The sequence below is a fragment of the Populus alba genome, chromosome 1, assembly GCF_005239225.2.
Source record: "Populus alba chromosome 1, ASM523922v2, whole genome shotgun sequence".
NCBI classification, from domain to species: Eukaryota; Viridiplantae; Streptophyta; class Magnoliopsida; order Malpighiales; family Salicaceae; genus Populus; species Populus alba.
In genome coordinates, this window is record NC_133284.1 from 9,546,100 (window position 1) to 9,569,729 (window position 23,630).

At 35.2% G+C, this 23,630-nt stretch overlaps 2 protein-coding genes across 9 annotated transcripts; one reads left to right on the forward strand and one right to left on the reverse strand.

Moving 5' to 3' along the window:
- The first annotated feature begins 5,678 nt into the window (after positions 1 to 5,678).
- Positions 5,679 to 14,788, forward strand: LOC118033694 (kinesin-like protein KIN-14J). 6 transcript variants are annotated; one of them, XM_073406801.1, is made up of 22 exons: positions 5,679 to 5,924; positions 6,454 to 6,575; positions 6,661 to 6,815; positions 6,934 to 7,032; positions 7,563 to 7,794; positions 8,268 to 8,392; positions 8,495 to 8,578; positions 8,710 to 8,787; positions 8,880 to 8,972; positions 9,075 to 9,104; positions 9,778 to 10,119; positions 10,197 to 10,278; positions 10,428 to 10,523; positions 10,648 to 10,827; positions 11,031 to 11,137; positions 11,230 to 11,408; positions 11,636 to 11,800; positions 11,880 to 12,133; positions 12,263 to 12,426; positions 12,878 to 13,458; positions 14,210 to 14,316; positions 14,468 to 14,788. In XM_073406801.1, exons 2-22 carry the CDS (start codon positions 6,500 to 6,502, stop codon positions 14,536 to 14,538), a joined length of 3,300 nt encoding a protein of 1,099 aa, XP_073262902.1. In that variant the 5' UTR covers positions 5,679 to 5,924; positions 6,454 to 6,499; the 3' UTR covers positions 14,539 to 14,788. The 6 variants fall into 6 exon arrangements, with proteins under 6 accessions (XP_073262902.1, XP_034894667.1, XP_073262915.1 ...); XM_035038776.2 differs by having other exon boundaries at positions 5,679 to 5,893; XM_035038778.2 differs by having other exon boundaries at positions 5,680 to 5,893; positions 14,213 to 14,316.
- Positions 14,789 to 18,641: 3,853 nt separating this feature from the next.
- Positions 18,642 to 23,247, reverse strand: LOC118033695 (uncharacterized). Of its 3 annotated transcripts, none has more exons than XM_035038782.2 (3): positions 22,571 to 23,247; positions 19,601 to 21,494; positions 18,642 to 19,417 (listed from the first exon to the last, which is right to left on the reverse strand). In XM_035038782.2, exons 2-3 carry the CDS (start codon positions 21,476 to 21,478, stop codon positions 19,088 to 19,090), a joined length of 2,208 nt encoding a protein of 735 aa, XP_034894673.1. In that variant the 5' UTR covers positions 21,479 to 21,494; positions 22,571 to 23,247; the 3' UTR covers positions 18,642 to 19,087. The 3 variants fall into 3 exon arrangements, with proteins under 3 accessions (XP_034894673.1, XP_034894674.1, XP_034894671.1); XM_035038783.2 differs by having other exon boundaries at positions 22,286 to 23,247; XM_035038780.2 differs by having other exon boundaries at positions 22,015 to 23,247.
- Positions 23,248 to 23,630: the final 383 nt, after the last annotated feature.

Consider the following 23,630-nt stretch of genomic DNA (forward strand, 5'->3'; position numbering starts at 1 on the left):
ACAGTATGCATAGCAGAAAAAACTCTCTCCAATGTAGCAGTTTCAACTGGTAGAAGTAATGACAATTTGATAAGCATATATACTAATGAAAATATCAAATTTTTCTTTATTTTTACCATTTTCTCTACAATACTAGCAATAAATTCAATACCAAAGAACTCATCATCACCATGTAGATCAATAATACAGGTATCAAATTGATCACCAAGTACTATAAGATCCGTTATAGAGAATTCACTGCGATAAAAAAGAGCAAGGCAAATAAGCTTTTCTTTGTTGAAAATAGAGAAAGAGTCACTTGGGTTTAAACATGCCACATAAATAAGTAACTCCGTACTCATCTCAGTAAAACGATCATCCAACTCAGTGAGTTGCATGTCAATGATACTGTTAAACAATTAATAACAGAAATGGTGTAGGTTTGTAATCCCTTGAGATTTTCACCTTGTGAACACCCACGAAGCTTGTACTCATCATCCATGTTTAGAATATCAATATCATGTTTGATGCAAAAAGATGACACTTCTTCTAGTAAAGATTCCCAATCATTCTTTCTCATAATTTTGAATTGTTTCTTTGATGCTTTCAATAAATTCATAGCATTTTCTATGTCTTGATCTTTTCTTTGTATTGCTTGTGAGAACTCATTAGTAACTGCTAATATCTTTTTCAAACAATGAAGCATGGACACAAAATTAAATGATTCCTTAATACCTGTTAAAACAACTACTTTCGTTTTCTATTCTGAGTTCTTCCCATCCTCCCTTATAATCTACAACACATTAAGAACTGATGAAAACATTGCAAGTAGATGAAAAATTGTAACATAGTGAGAGCCCCAACGGGTATCGCCATACCTTTTAAGAGAAGTTTCTTGATTCAGGTCTCGTCCATTAGAAATTTCTTCATTTTCAAGTCCTTCAATAATTCTAGCATATTGTTTTTCTCTAATCACCTCCAACCTTTTACATAATGCTCCAACTATGTTTATAATGCTAGAAATGAAATTAAAGACATCTCCAACTTCATTATGCTTCTTTATAACAACTACAAGAGTCAATTGAAGTCTGTAAGCAAAACAATATACATAATATGCACTTGGATTATTATTTAGAATAAGTGCTTTCAATCCATTGAATTCACCTCGCATTTTATTAGCTCCATCATAATCCAGACCATGTAATCTTAATATACTTAGCCCATGTTTAGAAAACAAAGCTTCAATAGCTGCCTTGAGTGACTTAGTAGTTGCATCTGACACATGTTGAATGTCAAGAAAACATTCAATTATATGTCTATTGTTGTCTACATATTGTAGAACAACTGTCATTTATTCTTTGATTGATATGTCACGTGACTCATCAATTAAAATTAAAAATAATGAGTCACCTAGATCTTTGATAATCACATTTGTAATCTCCTCTGTAACAGGTTGAGTAATATCTTTTTGAATATTTGAAGAAATCAATTTGTTATGTCTCGGAGCTTTACTAAAAGTAACTCTTTTAATAACTTCATTATTTCAGGAAAGGAAATGCAAGAGCTCTAGATAATTTTCTTGGTTGCTTGAACATTCACATTCATCATGGCCACGAAATGGAAGTCCCTGGTGCAACAAAAAAAGAGAACACTCTACTGAAGCATTCAATCGAGTTTGATGATCACTTTAACTTTTTATTATCTGCTCAGATAACAAAGTCATGATGCTTTATTTTTCATTCATCAAATTTTCACATTTTATTCGAGCTGCATTGCGATTACCATTAGATTTTCCAATATAAAGTTTGAATCTTTCCTCTTTTTTTTTTTTTTTTTTTTTCAATTTGAAAACCCATCACCCACAAACAAATCAACACCCCTCTTTTTTTTTTTCAATACAAGCAAAAGGCAACATCTTTGGCTATGTTATACTCTAACCATGTTGGGTATGCACCAAACCAAGCCGGATTAAAGCGTTGTAGTGTTGATATATTCCCAAATTGTTTTTGAGGAAAATCATAGTGTGAAGGTTGACGAGGACCTTTTTGTAGATAACCTCTTTGAATTGCATCCCTATCATTTATATGGTATTCATAAATTGGTCTTCTTAAGCCAGGGTCAGCAAGGAGAGTGTCAGGGTGGATTTCAATATGACTTTTGTTTGAACTTGATTGAGTTACATGACTTGAAGCTTTGATTAACTCATAATTCTTAAGAGATTTACGCTTGAAATACTTGCTAGTGACATGTTAATTTAATATGAACCTGCTAGAATTTTTTTTTATCATCATTAGTGTCTACATAATAATTTACATAACTACATAATAATTCACTGTTAAACAAAAATCAGTTGAGTTATATAATAATTCTAAATCTTTCATATGAAATTTATAGCAAAATACACATCAATTCATCAAAATCAAAACCTATTTCAATTCATATCTATATGCATATAATAAGTATGTTGATTAAATTATACTTAATCATTTCTAGACATTTAATTAAAGAACAATGCCTATTGTATGTATAAGAGGAACAATGCTTGAAAAACATGTTTTTTACTTGATATTTTACTTACAAACAAATCATATGAAAATATTAAATTTCAATACACTACTCTGTAATTGCAAGAGATTCCAAGAATAGTGGTTTTGCATAAATATTAATTTATTCCTATATAATAAGAAAAGAAACACTTAATTGATTAAATTAACATATTTAAGCATTTATTTTGAACATATTCATATCAAAACCCCTAAATTATCATAAACCCTAATATTTTTAATAACTAAATATAAAAGAATAAAACTAAAATTAGACAATGAAATAAATAGAATAGATGAAGGAAATTTACCTAAAGCATAAAGCAAAATGCAAAGAAGATTAATTGCTTAACTATACTTGATGAGAAATTTGCATATGGGAGAGGCAAGGAATGACAACTCATGAAAAGAAAAGAAAAAACTCTTTGTTAGTCAGGGGAAGATAAAGAAAGAAAAGGGAAAATGAAAAAAATTAGGGTAATGAGTGTACTATATATATATATATAAAATAACTAATAAACAATAATAACCTTCTTCCATGTAGCAATAATTCACTAAACTAATATATTAATATAAAAAAATTAAAGGGGCATTTGTCCCTAAGTGGCTCCTTCACTGGTGTTAATTTAATCCAAATCTAATCAATAATGACTCATCCTGAATAATTTATATATTTATACAAATATATTTTTAGAACATTTAGATTTTTTTAATAAAATATTATATATACATATCTTAATATTGACATGAATACATGATTGCATACATACATACATATAAATAAATGATACATATTATACATATTATTTTTTATTGAATAATAAATAATAATAGATATATCTATATGGATACCTGAAATTTAATTGATAGTTTATGAATATCTAAATTTCTTATCCAATAAAAAATAAATATAATATAAATATCAAGAAATCCAACCTCCAATTACTCATTGCCATCCCTACCAAAATAAAAAAGAACAAAAAAGAAACCTTGAAGGGTGTAGCTCAACTGGTCAGGTTCTAAGTTTGCTTTTTAGAGATCACTGGTTTAAGTCTCACAAACCTCATAGTCATTAAAGGCTTATATGGTCATTAACTTTAGGGTCCGTAGGATTAGTCGAAGTGCACGCAAGTTGACCCAAACACCCACATTAATAATAATAAAAAAAAGAACAAATGGATGATGCCTTTGAAGCCATTCATTAAAGTTGAACCAATCGATGCTTGCTAAGATAGGAGAGACAATTGGAAAACTTTATGACTTGAGCAATGTCAATGAAATAATTGGATGCAATCTTGCTTGCTTAAAATTAAAAGAGTAATTCTTATATTTACTTAGGATAGGTTATGTTTAATAATTAGTAAAATTTATAAAAAAAAAAATTTAGGCTAGCCCAGGTAACTAGCCACCCTGGTTGCCCATTTTAGATAACCAACTATGGTTGTTTGGGCTTGACCCAACAACCAATCTAATTTTATTTCTTTCTCTCCAAGTTTTTTTTTTGTTTATGCCTTTTCCTTTCATATTTATACATTTATTTTCTAGGGTACTAACAATTATAATATGTAGCCACATAATTTTTGTTGTCTTGTATGCGTAAGCTTTTTACAGATAAACATTGTTTTCTAACACCAATAGCTATATTACTGCTACGCCTACCAACTCACATGAGCACCAATAAAAATAAATATATTATATCACAAAGACATGGCACCTTAATTTCTACTACATTCATGTACCAAGCACAAAACCCAAGAAACAACATCATACTAACCAGTGAACCATCTAATTGGTCAGTGACACAATTCCTCCTTCATGAAGAAATGTTCAAGCTAGGTGTTTAAATACACTCAATCTCACAAGTAAAATAGGATCAAATTTGAAGACAAAGACTCTCCACAATAGAGAGTCACAAAGTCTCTATCTACGTAAACTCTTAAAGTTCACAGACTTTTCAAAGTCACACAAAGCCAACTACATCCAATTATGCACACCATGTACTTTCATCTTTCTTTTCTATATATTTTCTTCTCCCTCACATACAATTACCAACTTAAGCATGAGAAAGTCTCTCGTTCTATTTAGGATACACTTTTTCAAGAACTCTCAAATACAAGCTTAGTCTATATTACATTTCTTGGCCTAATCTCGCAGTAGACCATAGAAAGTTAATTTTTATTTGAGGGTTTTTTTTTAATGATTTCATCAGTTACAACGTCTATAAGGATTGGAAAAAAAATCAATTTATTATTGTTTAACACCTTTTACCAAGAACATTTTCTATATCTAACAAAACTCATAACCGATATCCTTATTGAATGGACTCTAGCTCCCTTAAGATTTTAACAATTTTGTAACCAAGTGCAAATGCTCAATGATGCTATTGCAACGATGCAACTATATTAGCACACTTTTTGTTATGAACAACTATAAGCTAACATGCATACACTGTAATGACTCTAGTTTTATGCAAAGACAAAGTATATCATATAATGATATGCAAGCGAAATATAGATGTAAAAACACAATGTTATATGTAGATACAAAGCCTAACTATTGTAAACCCATTTTATTAAATTTAAATCCTTCTCCGTTTCAACGATAATGCGATCATTCATGTTACATATATTTTAATTTTTAAACTGGATGATTTGAATTAGGTGAAAAAAAAGATAACAAGCAATTGAATTAATTACTATTTTTATTAAATATTAAATGGTGTTCATTCTATTTAAATTGTATAGCTTAGATTAAAAAAAACCATGGAGAAAATTACTTGATCCCATTTTATTCCCAAAAAAAAAAAATCAGTTGCATTAGACATCAAATCATGTTAGTTAGTAAAAGTCAGCAGTTCCGCACGTTTATGAAATCCAACAAAAAGTCTTGCATCACCACACCTTCTACACTTCTATATATCAATGCAATTTTGATAGCATTCGTCTGCTTTTCAATAAAACGTCGTAGTTTCACTTTTCAATACCTTGTTTTGTTATGGTTTCAATTTCAAATCCCAATAAAATAAAGTTAAGAGAGAAAAAACAAAACGAGAAAAGCTACAAGGCGGGAATTCCACTCCAAATTTAGTGGGGCTGGGGTCACCACGGACCCCACCTTCCATAATTTTTTTTTTTTTTAGCTATTTCAAAAAATAAAAAAAACCCAAAATTGAAAAAACGCGTTACATTTCCCAGCTAAGATAGGCAAACGAAGCTGTTTTCCTTTCTCGATCTTTAGACCCCAATAGAAGGAAAAACCGAAATCAGTTCCGATTTCGTTCAGAACGTTGTCGATCTATACATTTCTTCCTCGACGATTTCTCTCTTACGGCTTCTTCTATAGCAATGGCTGTTGATTCTTCGCGATCTCACGTTCGCTTCTGCCTCTAACAATCTCTCTCAAGTTCGAGCTTTCATTACTCACATTTTGACCGTAGCACTCCTTTTTCTTCTAATTAGGGTCAAATGTCGATCTGGTGGCGAATTCGCGTATTTTTGGTCATATATGGAAGTGCATTTGTGATTAATGTGTTTGAAATGAAGAATGTTTTTTGCTCTTGTTAGGGTTTTTGCATTTTTTTTTAAATTATTGAATTCATAAGGTAGCTAACGATGTAGAGGTAAATTGTAGTTAACGAATTTTCGTTGCATCTGTTTTTCTGGCTGAGGTTAATTAGAATAGGCTATTAAATTTGATGAAGCTAAATAATACTGTTTAGTTGATTTTGTAGTGATTTTTTTTATTCCTTTTTTCTTTTCTCTTTGTTTTTGGTAAAGTGTAGGGAAAGAAAAGAATCTAAAGCCAGCGTTTTTAGCCTTTTGTGACAAACTCTCTCTCATTTTTCTTAACCTGAGTTTAAAGTAGATAAAATATTTACAACTAGAGTTGCTAAGGTGTGGAAATTAATATTTTGAACATTTATTTTGTGCAGTTCCATAATTAACACGTAGAAGCAAATAATTCTAGATCATTGAAACATGGATATTTCGCCAGAACGCAGCTTGAGCGAAAATGGGGGATATGACAGCTCTAATGAAGCTCATGATGATGATGGTAAGGAACGCGCAAAATCCCGTGCTGCTTTTTTTTATCCTTTCTTGATTATGTGTCTTAGTTGAGAATTTTGATTTGGTTGCAGTCAATATTCAATCATTGGTTGAGTGGTTAAACCATGCCCTACCGCATTTAAATATGCCATTGGATGCTTCAGAGGAGGAACTGAGAGCATACTTGATTGATGGCTCTGTCTTGTGTAGTATTTTGAACAAGTTCTGTCCTGGTTTAGTTGAAATGGTTGGATTTCTTTCTTATCAACGTTTCTGCAGTATGGTTCTGTTTATCTCGTACATTTTTCTTTTTATGGTTTTGTATTTTTCTAACAGGAATTTGGATTTGTTTTTTGGGCTTTTAGAGAGGCAGTTCTGAACCTGGACCAGAAAATATCCGAAAGTTTCTAGCAGCTATGGATGAATTGGCCTTGCCTAGGTTTGTACTTGCAGACATACAGGAGGTAAGCAAATTGTTTTTTTTTTGTAATAAAAGCAATTGTAGTTTGAATTTCAGTCTAATATTGATTCAGCTAGGTATCATTCATTTGATTTTGGGATTCAAACTCAAAGGAAAGTGGAACCGACTTGACATTAGATCTGTTCTCTAAAGACAATATGATTAAAATAGTCATGTGTTGACACACTAGGTCTATTAATAAGTCATCTCCTAGTTAGATTTCAGTGAAGTGGGTCTTGGAAGGGAGTGTTAAACCTAGTTGATACATTGTTGTGACAAATTAACCTTTTATATCATTGTGCTTCATCATTGATCTAGTTTGACGTCTAGCAGGGCTGGCTCTTGTTGGTAGTTATATGAAATATAAGGTTTAAGGTGATGAGCACATCATTTGGTTTGGGGCTTATTGTGAAATTTCCCAATACCACTTGCCTTTGCATTTGGCATAAAAAAACTGGATATTCTGTTACTAGCTTTCATGTCCTTGTCTCTTGTAAAAATTTACTGAAACAGATAATATGAGATGCTTTGCAGGGATACATGGAGCCAGTTCTGCAGTGTCTTGTGACCCTTAAAACACACATTGAATTTAATGGTGGGAAAGAGAGCATCCGTGAGCATCTAAGAAGAAGATGGAATCTACCAAAGATGGAGTTTTCAGAGGGAATCGATAACTTGCAAGTGGACACAATGACATATGGTGAAAACTCTTCCATATATGGAGAAGAGAGGCAAAGAGATTCTTTTGACAACAAATATGGAAGCGGTATGGATGGTTCTATCTCATTAAAATTGTATGAAACAGAAGTTGTACTTGTATGCATTAAAATTGCAACTTTCTAATTACATGCGCGATTAGATTTGCTTGGCAAGGTCCAAACAGATCTTTCTGCATTTGATTGGGGTTATTGTGATCCTGTATGGGGCAGCTATGAAGGGAATAATACTAAACCTGATCTTGGTTCTATCTTATTCTTGTTCTTCTGGTTGCTAATATGGAAGCAGTATGGGTGGTTCTATCTCATTAAAATTGTATGAAACAGAAGTTGTACTTGTATGCATTAAAATTGCAACTTTCTAATTACATGCGCGATAGATTTGCTTGGCAAGGTCCAAACAGATCTTTCTGCATATGATTGGGGTTATTGTGATCCTGTAAGGGGCAGCTATGAAGGGAATAATACTAAACCTGATCTTGGTTTTATCTTATTCTTGCTCTTCTGGTTGTTTCCTATTCAGCGTCTGCTGCTTTGGTGCATGATGTTGTACACAATTTATCTGAGATGTTCCAACAAAAGCAAGGGTCTTATGCTGATCTTTCAGATTCCAATATTTTGGAATTGATGAAATCAAATGGGTTGGACGTAAGTTTCTGGCATCTTGTGTGTTTGTGTGATGATCAATTAAGAAAGCTAACTTCAAGAGCGATGCTGCTCTAATGCATTTTTTTTCATTCCTTTGAGCAGAATACCTCTACTCGAACATTGTTCAGCTTAGTGAACAGAATTCTGGAAGAAAGCATTGAAAGAAAGAATGGGCATGTCCATCATGTATGCCAATCAGATGATGCAAAGACACTACATGTCTAATGCATGTTTCAATTGATATATTGTTTGATCAATAATTTCTTGATTTCTCTCTCTTTTGTCTCTAAGTGATGTCCTTTGTATGTTTTGAATAGCAGATGGCTCATATTGTGAAGAAAGTTGTGCAAGTTATTGAACAACGGGTTTCAACTCTAGCAGTGAACTTGAAAGATGTAATGTTGAGTTGTCTTCTAGATTACATTCATGTGTAATATATTGTATATTGCTCATGCATATTGATGACCATTTTGTTGCCTACTTGTAGCAAAACAATCTTTACAAGGTTCGCTTGGGAAAGTGCCAATCACGAATAAAAGTCTTAGAGACCCTTGCAGCTGGAACCACAGAAGAAATTCGGGTACCTTGAATAAAATTTTTAATTGTCTTGCCTATCTTATTTGAATTTTGTTCAAATAATTGATCTTTATCCTTTTCTTATTTATTTAATATTTAAATGCAGGTTTTGCTGTCACAGCTACAACAAATCAAGGTGTGACTTTGTTATTCCATATTTCGGTAGCATGCTATTTCTGTTCATTCCTAGTTTCCAATGTCAGGCTGTTCTTAGCCTTTAGGCAAATGCAACACAATCAGGATGCATCTTTTGGTATTGACATTATGTATACACCAAAGAAGGGAAAAGAAAAGAAAAGAAAATAATTGAACTCACATTGGTGTTGAACATTGCATAGCCTAGTGCATATGACCAAGAACTGCAGATTTGCTCAATTCCTCAACTACTGCATTATATAGTGGTACCGTTTATGCTGGGTGTTGCCTGCAACCTAAGTTGAAATATTTAGCCCCTGATTTTGCAGGTTTGAAGGAACTGTGATTTGATTAAGTTGTATATATATTTTGATTAGCAGCTGATGTGCACAATAGTGTCTTTAATTTGTTGTGTATAGTCTTCTTATTTGTCTTATATTTGTAACTGTTACATGCTGCATAATTGAGGAGGTTATCCATGTGCTTTATTGATGAATGATTCTTTTTGCAAGTGGAAGGTGGCAAGCTTTTAAAATTAAGTAGAAAGGCATCTAATATAGTCATTTTTCATAACTGATAAGCAAGAACACCCACAAAGATGTAATAGTGTTTGTCTGTGTTATATTGGTTGTTCTGTAACTCTCTTTTTTTTCCATCATTTTTTTTTGTTGCAGATTGAGAAAACTAAAATAGAGGAAAAGAAAAAACTTGAAGAGCAGGAGCTACTTAGAACAAAGCAAGAGAAAATCCACAGTGATATTGAGAACTCAACGCTGAAACATGAACTAGAGATAGCCAAGACAACACATGAAGAGCATTACTTGCTATTGCAAGTGCAGGCTGAGGAAACTAAAGTTGAACTGGAGAAGAAATTAAAGGAACTTGAATGCTTCTTAGCAGAATCAAAGAAGAGGGTGAAAGAACTCGAGTCATTTTCTGAATCTAAATCACAGAGATGGAAAAGTAAAGAGGGCTCCTATAGAAGCTTTATAGATTATCAATCTAGAGCTTTGAAGGTTTGCCTCACTCTCTTGTTCTTAAGTGAGCTTCTGTTGATGTTAAGTCAGTAAATTAATAATACTTTTACTGTTAGGAATTGAGGGCAGCTGCTGACTCTGTAAAACATGAGATCTTGAAGGCCAAAAGGAGTTACGCTGAGGAATTTAATTTCTTGGGTAGGATTGACTGTCTGCTATAGTTTAGTTTAGTATTGTTTTTCAATTTTGTTTATTAATTTGATGTCAACAAGTGCGTTCTGTGATTTGAGGGGCTTTCTCTCATGCTGTGCATGTTTTTTTTTTTTTTTTTTTTAAATCTTGAGCAGGTGTGAAGCTTAAAGGACTAGCAGATGCTGCTGCAAATTATCATTCAGTTCTTGCAGAAAATCGAAGGCTATACAATGAGGTTCAGGATTTGAAAGGTACACTGCTCCATATGTTTTGCTTGGTATGCTCATGTTGCTTGTGCTGATTGCTGCGCTTGTTTTAGGAAATGTTATAGTGCATTTTCTTTGTAGCTTATGCTTATCTATCATCTGATCATAGGCAATATTAGAGTGTATTGTCGGATAAGACCATTCCTTCCTGGACAATCTAAGAAGCGAACAACAGTAGAATATATTGGTGAGAATGGTGAATTGGTTATATCAAATCCTTCAAAACAAGGAAAAGACAGTCATAGGCTTTTCAAATTAAACAAGGTTTTTGGTCCAGCAGCTACTCAAGGTTAGAGTTTTCCTTTTCTTTCATTTCTTTTTTCAAAAATCAAAGATTGATTTTACTTCACATTTTTCCTTTGAATTCCTTTTTTTGTTTTTTCTTACAAATAACCAAAGTTGTTGGAAGGCTTGCATTCAGTTGCACATATTTGTATTTTAGAGATTGTTTATGACTCCTAGCTTTATGTTCTTGTTAACATATGTTGGCAGAGGAGGTATTTTTAGACACCCAACCACTTATTCGGTCTGTCCTTGATGGATACAATGTATGTATATTTGCATATGGTCAAACAGGCTCAGGAAAGACCTATACAATGGTATGATAATCTATTTTTTCTCACCTAAACATTTTCATTATTGTAAACCTTTTGCTTACAAATTGTACTTTGTGCTCGTGTCTTTCCTCTAGAGTGGGCCTACTATGACATCACAAGAAGATTGGGGGGTCAATTACCGAGCGCTGCATGATCTTTTTCAGATCTCCCAAAACAGGAAAAGCTCCATTTCATATGAAGTTGGTGTTCAAATGGTAGAAATTTACAATGAGCAAGTTCGTGATTTACTCTCAAGTGACGGTCCTCACAGAAGATATCCTTCATGTTCATTATCTTCAATTTTGTTATTATTTTTCGTGGTTGGCAATTTCAACTCTATAGCCTTAACTGGGTTGATCCTGTTATCCTTTCTGGTTCTTTATTGATTTATGAACGCAAATTCTTGCTTTCTGGTTGATTTCTTGTTGGTTAATTCAGAGTTTGCTCCTACTAATCTTGATTTTAGTGGTAAAATATTTGTATTTCCCCTAACTTGCACACACTTGGGATTTGGAGTACAACCCAACCAAATGGATTGGCTGTCCCTGATGCCAGCATGCATGCTGTTACATCAACTGCAGATGTGTTGGAATTAATGCGCATTGGGTTAATGAACCGTGCAGTGGGTGCTACGGCTCTAAATGAAAGAAGTAGTAGATCCCACAGGTTGTCTCTTTTATGGTGATTGTTGGCACAGTAGGTTTTAACAAACTGTTTTTGTTTTAACTGAACTCATATTTTGCAGTGTTCTCACCATTCATGTCTATGGCATGGACTTGGAAACTGGTGCTGTTTTACGTGGTAACCTACACTTGGTTGACCTTGCTGGTAGTGAAAGAGTGGATCGATCTGAAGCTACTGGAGAAAGGTTGAGGGAAGCACAACATATAAATAAATCATTATCTGCACTCGGGGATGTTATATTTTCTTTAGCGCAAAAGAGTCAGCATGTGCCATACAGAAATAGCAAACTAACTCAAGTACTTCAAAGTTCATTAGGTGCTTTTTTTTTTTATCTAAAGTGCTTTGTCATAATTTACGACTCATAATGTCTGATAAAGTAAATTTGATTCTCTAAGTCTTATTAGAATGCACTAATGGCTTCCCTATATTTTTTCCACATTCTAGGTGGTCAAGCGAAGACCCTCATGTTTGTGCAGCTTAATCCTGATGTAGATTCCTATTCAGAAACTATAAGTACTTTGAAGTTTGCTGAGAGGGTTTCAGGGGTTGAGTTAGGTGCTGCAAAGAGCAACAAAGAGGGAAGAAATATTAGAGAACTCATGGAGCAGGTTGAAAACTTATTCATTCATCAATACTTATAAAAGTTGTGCGTGATTACTTTGAATTGTCTCCTGGAATAGAGATAACCCGTGATTGGTGAATGTTCAGCCATATAAACAGGCACATGTGAAAGTGAATGGGAAACCCCATTAACCAGTGTCCCTTGACCAGCATATATCTCTTTGACTTTGACCTTTATTAGCATTACATTTGCCTGACCTCATGGAGTGACTGGCTTCTTCACCTTCTTAGGATACAGATATTCGAAGTTGATAGGGGTGAGAATGAGGAGATTATTGTTCTGTTGCCCATGTTATTCGAGTCATAAAGCTCAGTTGCTTAACAGAATTTGAGTTTCCTTGAGCATTCAATAGACTTTACCTGTTTTCATTTTTTTTATAATCTGCATTGAATAATTTGAGTCCATTTGATTCAATATATTCAAAGTCAACCTTGCAGGTTGGATTGCTCAAAGAGACAATTTCAAGGAAAGATGATGAGATTGAGCGGCTGCAGCATCTCCAGGCGAGTGGCAATGGTGTGAAGTGTGATATGAATTCACGTAGGTATGATTCTTCTCCTCCAAGAAGACATTCAATTGGGACTGCACTACATAACCAAAGGCTATCAGGAGGGAAAGGTTCAGGGCTTTTTGAGAAAGCATCTTCTGAGACGGACAACTGTTCTGGGAACAGTGAAAGACACTCTGAAGCTGGTTCTGTAAAGTCAATGGATGACTTTAAGGATCTCAAAACTTTGCTTCCACAGTCAAAGTCAATGGATGACTTATCAGTCAAAAAGGAATTTGTCTCTCAGCCTAAGTTTGTTGGACCAGGTGTTGATCAGAATGATAAAGAAGACCTTGATCTCTTGGGCTTTGGAGATGCAGATTCTGATGAGCGATTAAGTGACATATCTGATGGTTGTCTTTCAAGGGCTGAAACTGAAGGCTCTCTGGGTAGTGCTGTAGAGTTCACTCTTTTCCCTGAATCTAAACCTTCTGAAGTTGCAAAACCAGCCGGAAAGGCTGAGAACAAGAGGTGCGTATGCTTCAATTTCTTGATAAATTTGAATGTTCTGCAATCTTTTTTTGCTGGTTTAGACAGCTACTTTCTGGTGTTTCCTGATACTTTCTTCTCATTTCAATTCATGAGTCTGCTGTAATACTACACTCTGACCGCCACTCACAGTTTTATCACTAAAGTAAAATTCCAGTGTAAAAGTTCTGATATTCACAATATAAATTGTTTCACTTTTCCCCAACTTTTTCAATCGCACATAAACTAAGTTTATATTTAAAAGTTATTGCTCAATTTTTACAGGACCTGCTATTGTATCACATGCAAACTTTCAGTGCTGTTATACCTGCACTTTTACTGTAGTTAAACTAAAACTTTTCCCTGAAGGTATTGGCAGTTTAATTTTCTAGACTCCATGTGAAATGGGCATTTCTCTTTGTTCTTCAGTTTGATAGTTTCTGGTCAATTGTCCTCATCTCTCTCCTCATTTTGTATATGGGAAGCCACCATTGATTTTGTATCTCCAGCATAAAAAAAGAAAAAGAAAAAAAAGGAATGTATTTGCTTTATGATGCCATACGGCTTTTCCAGTGCATAGTAACACTGTCACATCTCTTTATTCGTAGATTTTACATCACTTACTATGTTCTGTCGCTTCTTCCTATTTAAAGGTTTTTTTGTGTTGCAGTTCTTGACGACAATGATTTTAATCTGATTTATGTACCGCAGTGTTGAAATGAATCCCTAGCCTGACAAATTTTGCTGTTTTCAGCAGACTGACCTTTTCATCTGGGCTTCCTAAGCCTTCGCAAAGACCGGCGCAAACAAGATTACCACGCTTGTCTCTGGCAAAGAGCTCTGCCTCTAAGGCTTCATCGAGTACGAATATTTCATGCTTTAACCATTTATCCCCTCTTATGATTATCATGCAGGACATGTTCTTATAGCTATTATAGCTTCATGTACATCGATGCCCTATACTATAATGATCCCTGACATCTCTATCTTCCTCTTGTGTTTTCCTTGAAAGGTATGTCAGAATCTAGGAAACCTCCTGCAAGCGCTTTCTCTGCAACCAAGACAGTGAAACGATGGCACTGAAAGTGGAGGGAGTTTTAAGATGGTAGAAGAATTGACACTTAACCTTAGCAGCTGGTGTCTCTAACGGAAAATGATTATCTTTACCTCTAGTTGCTTCCATTTGTCTCGTGGAAGTGTTTGTATTTGTATATCCTCAAGGATGGGCAAAATGGTAACTCACGTTGGTTTTACCATTTTGTCACTATTTATATCACGTTCTGTTTTTTGTTTTTATTTGACAGTACTAACTCCTGTTTTTCACTTTTGTTTTTTTTTTTTTTTTTAAAAAAAAATAGTCCGAAAGCCAAAAGAACAGAGATTAATATTAATTAACAATAACAATACAATTAACATTTAACAAATTAACAATTAACATTAATTAGCATTAACAATTAAGGATTAAGAAAAGAAGCTAAATTAGGATGGTGTTTTACTGTACTGTACTGTAAACGTTCACTTCCTTGCTTCGTGGATTGAGTGGCAAAACTAATTTAATAAAGCGTTTAGCTTTATTAAGGCAAAACTATCCTATGCTTTGTTGTTATTTGCGCTTTTACCAGAAGTGGTTCGCTCCGACATTGTACTTGAAACTCAATACGGTGTGGAGATGGAAATTGATTAAGATTTTGTGACAGGTGCATATCAATTTTCTTCATGGAATTTCATCTTTATACATTTTTTTTATGTCTGATGATCGATGGCTTTCCTTCCTGCAGAGCAAAGAAGAATATGAAGCCTCTGTTTGTGTGATGAGCAAAAGTGCACTATTTTTGACAAGTGAAAGGGCTTTCCAAAAGGCTTGGATTTTGCATTGAATTCTCTCTGTTACGCTACAAAAAAATTGAAAGATGATGCCTTGGTGTAGATTCCAATGAAAAGAGGATTGGCTTGCTTTTAAAGGGTGAGAGTGGACAATGAAAACAAGTCTAACATTATTGGTATTTATACTCTTAAGAAAGATCATAGAATGCTGCTTTTTGGTTGAAAAAAAGAGAGGGCGTGGATGTGGATTTTGTAGTCATGGATAACTAAAACTTATTTTTAGTTTATGGTTACAAGTGGTTCTCTAGACATTTTACTAATTTTACCTTTTGGTGGGGCTGATAACTATAGATTTATTGACACTAATCTGACACTAAATATGCATTTTTTTAAAAATATTGCAGAACTAAATATGCATTTTTAAAGAATCAAATGGCATAATGAGCAATAGGCATGCAGAACTTCTTGAGTGAATCAAATGACATAAGGAGGGAGGGGCTGGAAAAGGCAAAGAAGGGAAATGACGTCTTGAGAAAGAAAATTAAATTGCAGATGAATAGAACATGGGAGAGGTAATAGTTTTCAAATGCTTATGAACTTGTGTCTTGGTTAATGAATGAGATGATAACGTTGATGTAAGCATTTTTAGCCACCATTAAGAAATCCAAAACCAAACCCACCAAACCTTGACCCATTTGAATCTAGTAAACTTCAGTTGTGGTCATTGCAACAGCGTGATATTCAGCCTTGTACCTGATCTGTAAACAATAGATTGCTTCATAGCACACCACAATACCAAACTAGGGCAAAGAAAGACTTTATAGCTGGTGGTAGATTTGTGATCATCAGGATCACCTACTAAAGGTAGATAAGTTAAGAGAACCATGTGTATACTACAACCCATTTAAAGGAGCGTAGAACATATTTGGCTAATGACCAATGTGCAATGGTGATAAAATGAAGATACTGACATAACTGATTCACAGAGCAGGCAACTTCAGGGCGAGTGAGGGTGCAATATTGCAGAACCTCCATAATTTAATGATACTCAATTATGTTTTCAAGAGGATCCCCTAATGTTGAAGAAAGTTTGCCACTTGCAACACTTAAGCAGTGTAAGGCTTGAATTTAAACATTTTAGCATGAAGTAGTACATCAAAGATGCACTTGCTTTGTCGAAGATGGAGACCATGTAAGTCCCGAAACACATGGATGCCGAAAATTTTGTTTTAGAAGCCTCGAATCCTTTAATGTGAAGTTTATCAATTAAATAGAAAATAAGAAAATCACCATTAATATATCATAAACATAAACTAAGAATAAATGAGAGCACTACTATGTTGACAAGTAAAAAGTGAATGATCCACTTGAGATCCAATAAGGCCAAGCTCCATAAAAAACTGAGATATGCGTTTTAACCAAGCTCGAGGAGCTTGTTTGAGTCTATAAAAAGCCTTGTTGAGTTTACACATATAATCAGGAAAATCAAGATCAACACAGCCCCAGGTTTGTTAATCTTTTGAATTATTGTTATGTAGTCTCATGTGATCCTTGACTCACAAAGTTAGGTAGTAGAAGTATCGCATTTGTCAAGCTCTCCCATTGAAACACACGCACACCTCCATCCATATTTGAACTGATGCACCAAAACCCATTTTGTACTTCTGTTCTAGAATAGCTCTATATGGATGTATCTTGAATCCGTCTGTACAATTTAATTGCAAGGATATGTTAGGAACTTTATCATTCAAGATCTTTATGACAAAGGAAAGACAGATATTATTCATTGTCATGACATTAATAGATTTTCAACTGATGAAAAGTTTCTGTAGTCTGGTTTTTCCTATTCCAAAGCCTGAGTGTGCATTTGGGTGACTTCACGAGAATTAGGTGCGAAGATCCTGTCAGTTAGCTGCGTAATCTGAAACTTATGATATTTCTCCATATGCTGCCTGCAATCATCATAACCTTTTGCACTTTTCTGAAAAAAGTGGCATTTTGCAGATTCCTGGATCCATGAGCCCATATGGAAGCGTATTTCATACACTTCAAGAAATAGGCAAGAATTAAGGTTTGAAGGGCCTCTATAGGTACAGTTGATTTGGATCTGCACATTTTCATCTAAGCATGATAATTTTTTTCACAATCTGTTTACATGCTTAAAATGGTGGAACATTTCAAGTTCTCAAGTCATCTTTGATGAGTCTTACCTTCTAAGAACAGACAACTCTGCTTTGGTTTTTGAGTTGAAGAATGTCGAGTGTTCAAAATCTCAAGTTTTCTAGAACGAACTATAGTATGTAAAAGCGTGACATATTTGGCAAATTTGTTAGAAGTTTGAGGCATACGTGTGAGCTTGTAGTGATTAACATGGCCTTTCAAAATCTTTTCAAAGTAATTTTAGCTTTTTGAATTATCGTTTTAGAATTATATTCCCAGCATTGAAATCTGCAGATGCTAGCAGCTATGCTTAACCACTTTTCTTTTTGTTTCCAATTTCAGGTGATTTAACTCCAAGATTGGTTATGTACATATCTCAAGTTGCTGGACAACATTGACCAGCTTATATTCTATCGCATTCATGGTGTTTGTATGGTCAACCAATTAATAAAATGTCCACGTTTTCCTTTTTCCCTTTTCTAACTAAAAACAATATTCGAAATAATAATTAAAATCATCGGTTGGTCATCAGCTTTCCCTGGCTATTCGATGATTAGAGCCATATTGAAACTTTTTGAACATAACAGGAGTCATGTTGAGAAATCTCAATCATAGGGGCTAGAGTGAAAGCATTGTTGAATATATAGGAGCGAAAATTTAATCTATATTTTCTCACTGTTTCATTTTTCCCAAGGGAACATACGATGCCCAGGTAGAGTTGATGTGTGTACTTGATAGCCTCTTCTTTCCACGCTTCAGCTCGAGGGTACGAGGAGCTGCACTGATGCTTTCTACCAAGATGGGTAACTTTTATTTTCGATTGCAAAAAAGGCCAGTTAGTATGAAGGCAGCTACTACTGTTAGTATTAGCTTAGCAATTCATGAAAGCAAGAGGAAGATGACATGAGGGCCACAAACAAATGGGAGAATTTTCAAAATTGTAATAAGAATTTGTTTAGTACAGGCCAACTGTTATGGGAGCATGCTCGATGGGACAAAACATGTCAAGATTTTCTTATGTAAGCAAGGACATGTCCTTCAAAAGGTAACCACAGCATGGCTCTGTCATGATTGTAATCGAGGACAGAAAAAAACTGAAAAGCAATGTATCATTGTTTTCGGAATCCCAAGTCCCAAGTGTGAAAAATTATTGAGCTATCAGGTAGTGAATAAAAAGAGGTTAACTGCATCTGCATGAAGTCTTTAACCAGGATAAAGTAATCCATTATTCATTATTTTGAAGTGACAACAATTTTGAACTTCACAGCTCCAAATATATTAATAGAAAAAAAGAAAAAAAGAAAAAAAAGTATAAGACCCCTTCTTTCTTTCCACTCAGCACTTTCTCCCTCCCTATCAAGTTACACTTATGGACAGCAATGTGTTTCTATTCTATTTCTAGCTAGTTGAAAAATGGAAAAACAAAATAGAATCAAATTATACATTGAAAAAATCCTGACGAGCACAGCTGTTTAAAGGTTGCTAGTTAGCCTTGGCAAAGATTACTGCAACCGGCCACTTCCTGCCGCCTCCTTTTAGATCATGAAAAACTCTTTCTTCTTTGGATTTTTTTTGTTCCAGTTACTTGCAAGCCTGATCAGCGTTTCTCTACAGGAAGCATTCAGCGTTACAAAGCAAACTGTTGAGTCTATACCCGAGAAATTGGAGAAAAGGGAGGGTTAAGCACGTAAGACTGCCTGATCCCTTCCACTTTCTTAGATGCTTTTCTTTTCTCCTCCTCTGTGACTGTTTCAATTAAGAACTTCACTTCCTCCTCAATAAGCATTTTCAGTGAATTGCAATGTGATAACTGATTGCCTCTTTCCTCTCTAGTCACACCAGTGGCTTCTGTACCATGCAATATAGCAACACATATGGAAAATGCTTGCAATGTGGATAATTGTGCATGGAAATCAACAGCATATTGACCCTCTTCAAGAACTGTCATGGTCAATGCTGGTATATTCTCTTTTGTTCCCTTCACAAAAATTGATTCTGGTTACAGCTAGGAAGAAACTAATTACATGATTCATATCAACAATAAAGCAAAGATAACCATATTCAGTGCCTGGGATTTATTGTTTTTTATCCAAGTGTAAGAATTCCATTTTAACAGTGTTAGCAATGCAAAATATCCTCGAGTACCAATCAGGAAGCTTACCATAAGAAAAAGTTCCAGAGGCTGCTGATTATCCAATAGTGGCTCATCTTCAGCACATTGGATGCCAGGATTGCCAAAAACGGTAAGGGGGCAGGCCATATCCCAGCCACCACAGTCACAGCCTCCACCAGATCTCCATCTATCAAGCAATGAAGAAGGACCCTGACTATCACCGTTTGGCAAACTATGATTGCCAGTTGGAATCACCACCTTCACGTTCTCTGCATTTTCTTTATCTGGTATAGTTTTCCTCCTTTGCTCACCAACAGAAAGGTTGAGCAGATTTGAATGCATTTCATCACTACCCCTGTCCCCCCTTTTGTATTTCAGGCTCTCTCTCTTTGCAAATGGGAGTTGAATAACAACGGCTGCTATTTCAAGGTCTGGATGCAAAACTGCAGATGCCCGTGGATAAGGATTGGAAGAATCAAAGTGGCCTCTATCAAAAGCATATTTTGGTTGATGCTTCACTGCATCAGAGTTACCACCCATCTCATGACTTCCACCAACCAAGCCTGGATTGGCACTGCTGTCAGGTCTAACATCAGGGGAGTCTTCAGTAGAAACTCTGTGTCTTGCATGCGCAATATCGTACATCACAAACTCTGTCACCATAGAGTTGTCAAAGTCCCCACCATCTTTTAATTTTGAACATAAATGACACGAAACTTGCATCTGCCCCACTACCAACGATTCCTTATTGCCATCAGTCAACCCCCATCCCGTGGCATTGCTCTTTTTTCTACTGGAGATGGAGTGAAATGTATAGACCCAATTAAATGCGTTATTTGTTTTCCATGTCTTAGCCACCAGAACTTCTTCAGGGAAATCTAATGAGAACTCGAAAAATGGCACCCCGTGTTTATTTTCCAACTTCAGTCGACCATGTAGGTGAACTGGTGAACACGCTACAGCTGAATGATGGTGATCTTTCTGGGCAATCTGAGAATCAAAATCTACCTTTTGATCTGTATGTGAGAAGTCATGGAACAAATATTTCCGAAATGTCTGATTCCTTCTCATGTTTGACATCCCAGTAGTTTTGGCATCACCTGGTTCAGGGACATGACCTAACGGACTCCGGAGAGACTTGGACTTTGTGAATGGATCGAACATCATCCGCATGGGACTAAATCGGGACTTTGAGCTGGCTCCATTAGATAAATAACTTCCTGAAGAAGAAGGTGAACAGGGAATTTCTACCTTAGCAGAGAGTGATTTCTGGAATGTCAGGGCTGTATCTCTTTCCAGAAGCTCATTACCATCATTTAGTGGACCAACAACTTGCTCACATTTGAAGTTTGGATTCCCAATCGAGTCACTTCCAACTACTCCAGCAGAATGTTTATCTCTCTTATCCAAATTTGGACAAATTTCAGTGAAGTCATCTGATGAGCATGGCTCTATGCAAGGTCTTCGAACAGACTTTGGATTCAAGTTTGAGCTCACAGAGCTTGCAGGAGATCTCTTCTGCATGGTCTCTTCATCTAAGCAATGCAGAGAGTCAACAATTCTGAAAGAAAACGAAGTGTCACTAGCACGCGACAGTTCAATTTTTCTCCTTCCCTCATTACAGCCCATTTCCTTCATTCTCCTTACTTCTCTGGAGCTTTGATACATGGAGCCTCGCTTTGGCTCTATGTAACCTTCTGAACCAACAGGTCTAGACAGAGCATTCTTGCAAGAGGAACTACGGTAACGACGGAAACTAATCTCAGTGAAGCTCTCCTTTACCCTCAAAATATCATCTTTGCGTGTGAGTTTTCCATTCACACTTCTCTTTTCAACTTCTGAACAACGTCGATGAGGAAGAACAGTATTAGGACTCAGATCTGAGATGCTACTCTTCTCAGAATCCAACTCCATCTCCAGTTCCATTTAAAGATCCAAAATTCTACAAAAGAACAAATCCAAAATATGAAGACAAATATGGTAATATCTGAAGAAGAAGAAGAAGAAGAAGAAGAAGCAAAAGACCCAGATATGGGAAAGTAGCAATATCTATGAAATCTGATTATAAAACTCTCCGAATCCCAATTCAGATATGCAAGGATTGGTTAGAATTCCTACAATAATAGCAGCTAACTTAACTGGCAACTATACGTCACCAGAGACCAGTAGTCTTGTAATCAATAAAAAAAATCATCTGCATTTAAAAGGATTATTCAATTGCCATCATATGCATTTGTTTTGACATCCAGCTATAAACAACAAATAGATATCTGGTTTTAAGCAAAGTAACTGTACAAATCACACAGGAAACGGAAAAACAAACAATAAAAAAGCTGCCTACTAAGAACTTGAAAAGCCAGCGCATTATTGTTTACAAAGACCAATCTGCGCATAAGAAGAGCTGTCTCTAATATTCTAATTTTGAAGAGCTAATATAAAGGTTGAAGAAGTAGTGTAATGACCTTCACAAAAAATTATTGTTTCTAAAAGCATGCTCCCCATTTGATGATTCCAAAGTTTGAGATCACAAAAACCTCAAAAGAAACTAACTTTGATGATCCATAAAACTGAAAAACTTGAACTAACAAGGAATCCTATGATCTATGAAAATTTAACTCCCAGAAAAAAGAGTAAAGTGCCAGACATAAAGGCTATATACAATTATTAGCAACAACTTTATATTCACTTGCATTCTAAGCCAAAAAAAAGAACAACTTGAGGAAATGGTCATACCCCACTAGATCTCTCAGTAGTGAATTCAAAGAAAACCCCAACAAACTGCAAGTAGCTACAATCATATCCATCCAATCTCTTCCAGCTAAAGTCTTTTATCAATATAAAAAAAAAAAACCCATCTTTAAGAACAGTCAGCCATGACCCCAAAGAGTGTTTACACCCTCAAAGAATCAACACACAGTACAAAGTGAAAGCAAGAAAAAAAAAAAAAGTAGACCAATGACAGTGAAGCTTAATAACCAAAAAAGGTGAGTTTTAGAGAGAGAGAGTGTGTGTGCATGCCTTGGATAGTGTATGTGTCTTCGTTTCTTCTATAGAGTGAAGTCTCACTCCTCTCTCTCTCTCTCTCTCTCTCTCTCTCGCACTCACTCACATGAGAAAGAGTTGCAATGAGAGACAGAGAGCTGCTAAGTTTCTGTTCATGTCAACTAAAAAAGCCATCGTGTGTTCAAGTCATGATTTGCAGCTAGCTATGTTGATGCTGCTGCTGCTGCTGCTTGTGTTTTCTTTTTGGGTTTTGCTTTATTTATTTGTTTTAATTTTCTTTTCCAATACCTTTTGGCTTTTTAGATGGGGGGGCAGTCATGTATGGAAAGACATCTATGCCCTTCTAATAAGGATGAGCTCCATTCTCTGGGTGAGGGTGATTCTGACTATTTGCATGTGTTTTAAACTAAGAGGGACAGATTCACTGCTACATCTCATTATCTTATTGTTTTGGGAATAGCAGGAGGTATCAACTATCAAGACAAGATGATGCCTGCATTTAATTTAGCTGTTTCCAATAATTAATCTAGTAATTGATATTGGTGTACTAAAATGCAGATCCCATTTAACTGTAATTACTATAAAGTCCTCAGTGTTTGAAGCTGTGAAATTGTTTGCTGGCAGGAATGACCCTAGAGTAGTAAGCAAAATTCCATTTCCAGCGTACCTGTTGAGAGAAAACATAATATTAAGGCATTTATCACAAGTGAGATATTCTATACCATCTGACATCTGTACCTCAGATAGCTGCTTAAAGGGTTTCTGGCACTGGTTCTTCGCCTCCCTCTTTTATTTCCATACCTACATCACATGGTTGAACTAAAGTTTAGGCGTGAGTGGTCCTTAAAGTAAATAAAAGTGGTTCGATTGATTTAAGAACTTGTTGGATTGAATGAAAAACTTTGCTTGTTTGTTTGTAACACTCCATGAAATTTGTTGATTTGTCCACCAGGCCGTCGAGTCCCCAGCAGCCTGTGACTAGTTTTTGTGGCAGCCACATAAAAGTGCTGAAAGGGCAGTAGTGTCATATGGAATCTGTGGGCACCCCTTTCTGCTTCATGGTCAAAGGGGAATA

Excerpts from the sequence above, each read along its gene's own strand:
- LOC118033694 (XM_073406801.1), top strand. The coding sequence starts at position 6,500 with ATGGATATTTCGCCAGAACGCAGCTTGAGCGAAAATGGGGGATATGAC. Across the intron at positions 8,579-8,709 it reads AGAATGGGCATGTCCATCAT|CAGATGGCTCATATTGTGAA; the intron begins GTATGCCAATCA and ends TGTTTTGAATAG. Across the intron at positions 14,317-14,467 it reads TGCCTCTAAGGCTTCATCGA|GTATGTCAGAATCTAGGAAA; the intron begins GTACGAATATTT and ends TTTCCTTGAAAG.
- LOC118033695 (XM_035038782.2), bottom strand. The coding sequence starts at position 21,478 with ATGGAACTGGAGATGGAGTTGGATTCTGAGAAGAGTAGCATCTCAGAT. Across the intron at positions 19,418-19,600 it reads CTCTGGAACTTTTTCTTATG|GGAACAAAAGAGAATATACC; the intron begins GTAAGCTTCCTG and ends ATTTTTGTGAAG.